At 37.4% G+C, this 7,613-nt stretch overlaps 1 protein-coding gene across 2 annotated transcripts in view; it reads right to left on the bottom strand.

Annotated features, from left to right (window-relative positions):
• The window catches only part of LOC136040409 (sulfite oxidase-like), an 86,060-nt gene that overhangs the window by 15,812 nt on the left and 62,635 nt on the right, over positions 1–7,613 (bottom strand). For both annotated transcript variants that reach the window (XM_065724692.1, XM_065724685.1), the window contains exons 7-9: positions 6,739–6,870; positions 6,088–6,274; positions 37–237 (exon numbers count right to left, since the gene is read on the bottom strand). In XM_065724692.1, the coding sequence (XP_065580764.1) occupies positions 37–237; positions 6,088–6,274; positions 6,739–6,870 (520 nt within the window). The remainder of the gene's footprint in view (positions 1–36; positions 238–6,087; positions 6,275–6,738; positions 6,871–7,613) is intronic.

The following is a 7,613-nucleotide window of genomic DNA, read 5'->3' as shown; positions in this document are numbered from 1 at the left end:
ACAAAGGCCTAACCGTAAAAAGAAGTAGCAACAGACCTTTAACGGTTACTTTTCCATTGACAGGTTGGACGACATCCCCTTCTTTTAGGTTACAAATTGCAGAAGTCACTGGTAAATCCTGAATGGCGGGTGATGACTTCCAATCAGCATGTTCAAAATCTACAGTTGGACTAAAGCCTTTGTAATCTCTCTGCTGCCAATGACTCTGACTTTCTTCATGCGAAAGAACAATTTTGCCTGCAAAAATAGTTGGGTAGAGTAGAATTAAGAAACTGAATGAAGTGACTTATCGGTTCAGTCTCCAGTCAAATTTTCCTTAGTTTTATAGCCATGGCGATCTAACACAGAAGGCATTTGACTTGACAATTGAGTAGTCAAACTGCATAATATACCCGTACACAGAGGGAAGTCCTAATTCCTGATATTCAGATTAAGAATATACATTTTAGGACATCCAACACCCACCCCTGGTTACTCATTATCTAAAACCATATCTTCTTCCTTCATAAGAACTGGGCCAATAATATAACGAACAGGCACGAGCTCAGAAAATTATATTGAGAGGGTGTGGAGGAAGGAGGGGATGAAAATCTCAACTTCTACGCTTCTCCCCTTGTTTTCATAACTGTAAGTAAGTTAACACAAAGTATTTTGGATGTAGTGCACAACTGCTGTTATTACGTTTTTAATGAAAAGTTTGAAAAACAGCTCTCCCAAAATCTTCAATATCTCAGATACCCCATCCCCCCCTCCTTGTGTTCAAGTCAATTATTTGATCAATCCAGATTATGATGAATGTAGTGCATGAGAGACAGAAGACACCTTCATGACAAACAAACAAAAGAAGAAAGAAGAAGAAATTGTTGTCATTATACTTGTAAGACAGATTTTGAAAAACATTCCAGCTCTTTCATTTAGCCCCCTTCCGTTTTGTTTTTAAAAAAATACAGTTCCAAACGAGTAATCATTTCGATTTACTTACATCATTTTATAGGCTACTTAACCCCACACGAAAGCAGATACAATCTATAAATACATTTTAAGGATTAATCACTAATAGGCTACAATCATGGTTTGTATCATGACTAATTTTACCATTGTATCATTAGTGAGCTTGATTTTGGAAGTATCCGAGCTTACTTGGAAAACCGAATTTATTGTTCAACCCGTACTTCTACGAAAGAGGTGGAAATCCCCAGCGGTTAATAATAATAATAATAATTTATTGTTTTTGACCCGCCACAAAAATCAAAGCGGAGTATCAATAAAAGAAACAAAACAAAAACTACACAAAACAGAAAGAACAAGAAACTAAAGCAAACGAGTAAGGCCTCTGTGGGCGGGCAGATACTTATAAGTAGACTGGGGTATTTTGCCAGCAAGCTCCGTGAGCTTCGACCCCAAATCCGGGAAAATATAAACATATATGAGGCTCCTATTCCTATACCATGGAGGCAGATACAATAGAAAACGGGAAAACCGGAAATAATAAGAACGAACTGAACTGAAATCTTTTTTATGAAAAGTAGGGTAAATCCCAGAAAGAAATAAAACCGAATGATCTGTAAAAACCAAGTATAATTTAGCAAAAGACTTTCTATTGTATCTACCTCGGTTAGCATCAATTTTAGAGTAACTTAATTGGATTTTCTTCTTGCAATCAGCAACAGCGAGAGTCCGTAAGGATTTTAGTGTTTTACCAACATTAATTCCCAGCCACCGAAATGAAGAAACCGATGGGATAGAAAAAGATCCACAGATTAGAGGAGTAGTGATATTACTATTAAATTAAAGATATTCACACTTTGAAAGATTAAGAGAAAGTCCAATAGTATGAAGTTTAGATGCTAAAGTTGAAACAGACAAAGAGAGCCCTTTTTTAGTTCTACTGATCAAAAGAATATCATCCGCATAGGCAAGATAAGAAATATTTACAGAATTAAGGATGCAAGTAGATGGAATAGAGGAAAGGACAGATGATATACAAAGTGTGAAAATAGAGGGGGAGAGGACAGCACCTTGCCGGCCCCCACGTTGTACTGGAATTTTACTATCTCAAACCCTCATATCTGTTTTAATCCGCAAAAAGGAATTTGAATACCAATATCTAAGAAGAAAAATTAACGATACGTTGATACCGTGACTAAAAAGGGAAAAGATAGCTTGGGAATGTGTAACAGTGTCAAAGGCTTTGGAGAGATCCAAAGCACATAAATGTAACTCGAATCCCTTTTTAGTAGCCTCAATAAGAACATTAGCCAAAACTCGATGAGCCTGCTGGCAACCTACCCCAGCTGAAAATCCAATCTGATTCTCACCAAAATATGCCGAAGAATTAACTGATGGGAGGAGAAGATACTCAAATTTTTGCTTATATTGCAGGAAACCGTTATTGGCCTGTAAGATGCACACTCAGTCGGAATCTTTCCTCTTTTCAGGATCTAAGTACATGTTCCGCACAAAAAACTATCAGGCACAATAAAGGTGCATAAGCACACTTGAAACAGAAGTTGTAAATGTTGGACTAGAGCTGGACAATCAACATTTAGGTGTTTGGCACTTATACCATCACAATCAATAGAGCTAGACTTAAGCTTCTTTATAGCTTGTGCCACCGAAACTAAATTAACTGGGAGGATCTGGTTCTGGCGGAGTGATATGGGAAGCATAGAAATAAGAAACCTCTTAAAAGTAGCATGAACAAAATGGTTTATAGGGTTGAAAATCTGGCCGTAATATTTGCAGCAAGCAGCAGGACTAATTGGGCTACTTGTTGACGAAGAGTCATCGATTTTATTTGAATTCACCACATTTTTCCAATCTAAATTACTTGAGGAGAATTTGCAAATTTTAGATTTTGCAGATCGTAAATACTTTTTATACTCTAATTTAGTTTTCTGTATAAGCTGAAATACTACACCGCTGCGTGGTCGTTCGCAAGAAACCCAAATACGTAGCCAAAATTTGGCTTTATTTTTCACTGATTTTAGACTCGGATCCCATGACCATTCAGGCTTCCGCGTATTAAATTTAACACGTTCTTCAGGAACAGCCACCCTCTCAGCTTCCTTCATGCATGATATAATATCAAAATAATACTTATTCAGAAAATTCTTATCATTTACAAATTTAGATCCAACCTGAAGTAGCTGAAAAGGAACTTTTATCCTAGACAAAAAAGCTGTAAGGGTAGAAATATAAAGAGCCCAATTAGCCTTATTCCAATTTCGCCTGGTAAACCATCTACGATTCCCACGTCTAGTAGAACTATCTTGCAACAGAGAAATATAAGCATGAATCAAATTGGTAGGTGGTCTATATCGCTTTCTATTTCATGTACAGAAACAGTCGAAACAGATAAATTAGGAGAGCAAAGAACATGATCAATATTAGTAAGGCTCTCAGAATCATGGAGGTAAGAAAACAGACGATTCTTATCCACTAGCTTAAACTCAGATAAAGACTCGAAAAACATATCAGACCGAAGATGTGAATTCAATATATCAGCATTAAAATCCCCGGCGACAATAAACCGAGAGATGATGCGGATTCTGTCACTTTTTTCAAAACACTGCAGGTCTTGGCAAACTTATTCAGTGATTGAACCTACTTACGATCACAAAGAAAGTACACATTAATAAGTATTAAATCGGCAATTCGCACGGCCAAGAGGTTTTCGTCACTATGGAACAGCACAGGCGTCGTGGATGAGAAGGAGCTACGTCTCAGTATACAGGAGAGGCCTCCGGAAGGTCTACCAAACGTAGACCTTGCAGCACTCACAAACGTAATATGGTTTGCACTCCCTTTCGTCAAGTTGGTATTATCTGAAGATAAAAGATGCTCTTGAAGACAAACGATGTCACAGTTGCTCGAAAGTTCGTCAATGATGTGCTCTTTTTGACGTGTTCCACTTATATTGTACGAAATAACCGAGAACTTTTGCGACATCATTTTTTCACACCGGTCGCAATACGAGACTTGAGCACTGGACATAATAGACTATATGAAGTGTGAGAATCGCTACAGTTTGCACATTTAGGGCTATTTGTCCAGGGCGCATCTTTCGAAAAAATGTGATTTTCGGCGCAGCGCGCACCTATTTCCACCTGACTGGTACAATCGTTGATAAAGTGATCAGGAGACCTGCACTTAAAGCAACATCGCGGTACACTTACAAAATCATAAATTCAATCGATTTTTACCCCATTCTTCATAGCGTCACGTTTTGCAAACGAATCTGAAAAGTCTAGCTTGATAGTTTGGGACAAACCAATTCGGTTTGCGTCAACGACTCCTGGGTGCATTTTGAATTCGGAAGCATTAAATGACAGCGAGATTCCTTTTATTATTCCAAGGTAACTTTTCTGCAGAATTTTCGTGCTAATACCCAAGACTACAGCTTTCACAGACTCGCAGAAGTCAGAAGCTACCGATTTTTCAATGTTCACGAACAGTTTATCTCCCACCGGCCGAATGCTAGCAACCGAATCATGACCACTTAATTGGTCGATAAAGTCTTTGCGGCTTGTCGGATCTCTAATAGATGGTGGCAATTTAGAGACAACAATAGTAGAGTGGTTATCGGCAGGTTTCGAGGCACTGGCTCCAGGCTGTGGTAATGGCGGGAAATTGTTGGAAAACGCCTCTAACTGATAGAAATGGTCTTTAGCCGGATACGCAGCTCGTTCCCTCCCGAAAAGAGAGCAGAATAAGCTGTAGCTGGTATCAATGGGACTTCACTAGGGCTTAATATACAAAATACCAGGATGTCGAAATCAACTGTATTGCCCTTCTTGATAAAATCCAGTATATCTCCTAAATGCCTTAGTGGTGCTTTCAATCCAGTTCGCTTCTGAAATAAAGCATCTGGATACAGCTTGGACCCAAGCCACTTCTTCACATTCACAATATCATCGACGTCAAAAAACTCTGTACCAAACTTCTTAATCATCTCATCATCAATTCCTTTTTCAACATTTTGCTGAACAAAATTTAACACCAGAGAATAATGTAAATTCCTTATCACCTCCGGGCATGTTAACTAACTATAGCACGCTCACAGTGAAATGCGTGAAATCACTTTAATGGCGGCTCACAGTGATTGCAATCTTGAATGCAAATTAAATCATAAGCGATGGAAATGAAATAATAAGCGAGGGAAGCGTAGTTTCTTGCTACCTGATCCCCGCACTTTAAGGGAGAAACCACTCCCGGCAGGTACAACGGCCCTTGCGACAAGAAAACTCCCCTCTTCTGCCCGTTTATTATCGCGTAATACGGCGCTTCTACCGTTCCCAAAATTAAAAACTCTCTCTCTTTATTTACTCTTTTCTCTCTTTTTCCTTCAGAAATATCGATCAATCTATGTTCTAATTAATTCCTTTTTTATCTGTTTATCCAGCAATGAAATTGGAGTAAACCAGTCAGACAAGTTTTAATTAAAACCAATCTTTTGCCAAATTTATCAAAATCCTACTAGCTTCACTTGGATTAAAATTCAATATTCATAAGATCACTGAGAAAGCTTACTCATTTGATTTCGTCAATAAATATCCGATTTTAAGATAGATGCATTCACCTTGAACTCTGAATTGAAACTGATTATGAGTCATATTATGGTTGTGCTCAAATTTTGCATATTTATATTGCAAAAACAGGAGTACAGTCCAGGACATCTTAAATCCTTTTAAAATATGGCTTTCCCTCCGTAAGAAATGTTCACTTGTATTAGCTAGTCCGGATATTTCAAAAAGTAGAAGTTAGAAAAAGGCATATATATGTAGTTATATGTGGGGGGAGCTATGATATTTTGAAGAGAATATGAATCTGAAAAACACCACTTATTGACTTCTACATGAATTTATCCCGAAAAAAAGGGTAATTAAAGCCACAATAATTAATCAAATACGCAATCTAAAGTAAGAAATAAGCAGTTTTTCTAACATCTATTTTGCAAAAACTCTATTAATTTTTTATATCAAGAACTTAGTCTAACTGTTAGTAGCAAATTTAATCGTCAACAGAACAAGGACCTAATTTTTAATAGATCTAACACTGAAGCTCTTAACGAAAAGAATATCTTACCAAGCCATTTGACATTTCGCGCTCCAACAACACCAGGTACACAAGCTCTAATAGGATAGCCATGGTCACGAGGAATCGGTTCACCATTCATTTCATAGGCAAGAATCACGTCACTTATTAACGCTGTCCTTATAGGAACAGATGCACCATAAGGACTACTAGCTGGGTCGAGGTCAAGACCCTCAAACTGAAATTGAAACATAAATATAAAAAAGGAAACTTTTTCAAAAGAAAGATTGAGCTTTGAACAATAGATTATAGAAAGCATGGGCTTGGTTCTTTCAAAAGCTTGGGCGAGTAATTATCTATATTATTGTTTTTAAAACCTATGCATTTATTTTTATATTACTGCTAATTTAGATTTACACAAGATCCTCCCCATTTCTGGTCAAAAACTAAAAACTAGTCTCAAGTTCAGTTAAATGCTTTTCATTGCACAATTCAGACCATAAATTTAAAAGACTATGCGATAAAAATCCAGATTCCATATATATATATATATATATATATATATATATATATATATATATATATATATATATATATATATATATATATATATATATATATATATATATATATTTGAGAAATATAAGTTTAAAAGAATACGCTGCTTACATTGAAAAAATAAGCATCAAAGAGAGTATATACCTGAATATGAGCGGCCTTGTTAGTCTTCGGGTCAAAACCAAGAGACTCGAGTAAATCTTGAAGGCGGACTCCAGCCCATTCAGCCGTTCCAACAGCTCCGAGAGCCCATTCCAGCCCTTTGACTTCACGTACCTGCAATTACACAGGAATAAATCTACATAGGGGTCTATTTGAGGGTTTTGGGCGTCGCGAGCTACGATCAGCGGCTCGATCCTTCGGCCCTTGCAATTATGGCCCGACGTTAATTTCCAACACTCTCTTCGGTCAATCGGGTTGAAGACTCAGCCAACAAGCTTTTAGAGGGTTGTTAATATGACTTTAAATTTAATTCACTAAGGCAATGCTCGGGCCTTTAGCCCTCGTACGGCCGTTGGCATGACGCAAAATTTTTATTTTTCTATTTAGTTTATATTCTTTGGGTTTTCACAGCCTATACCCCAGAATGACAGAGAGGAATAAGCCTTTATGTAACATTCTTTATTAGATTGTAGCTACTGCTGCAACCATGTTACAGCTACCAGTGGCACACATAAATTCGAATTATACAAGATTGGCTTTATAATAAGATGCGGATTAGAGTCAGTCAATAATTCCCACCAAAGAAAAAAAAAATCCCGACCGCCCACTGGTGGGCGGTCGGGCCCAGGTTGCGTTTTGAGTGTGCGCACAGACAAGAGTGTGTATCATGTAAGTTTAAGTGAAATATCATAGAGAAAAGTGTTACTACTTTTCATCTATACTTCATTATAGCATAGTGACGTGTTGAAATAAATTGAATATGAATTAACGACTACTTACAAGTTAAACTGTCCTCATCATAAATTATAGCCTGAATTAGGGGGTGGGGTGATACCACAAAGCAGCTTGAAACTATT

This window comes from Artemia franciscana, chromosome 2 (assembly GCF_032884065.1).
Source record: "Artemia franciscana chromosome 2, ASM3288406v1, whole genome shotgun sequence".
Classification (NCBI taxonomy): domain Eukaryota; kingdom Metazoa; phylum Arthropoda; class Branchiopoda; order Anostraca; family Artemiidae; genus Artemia; species Artemia franciscana.
This window is presented reverse-complemented; position numbering and strand designations above follow the sequence as displayed.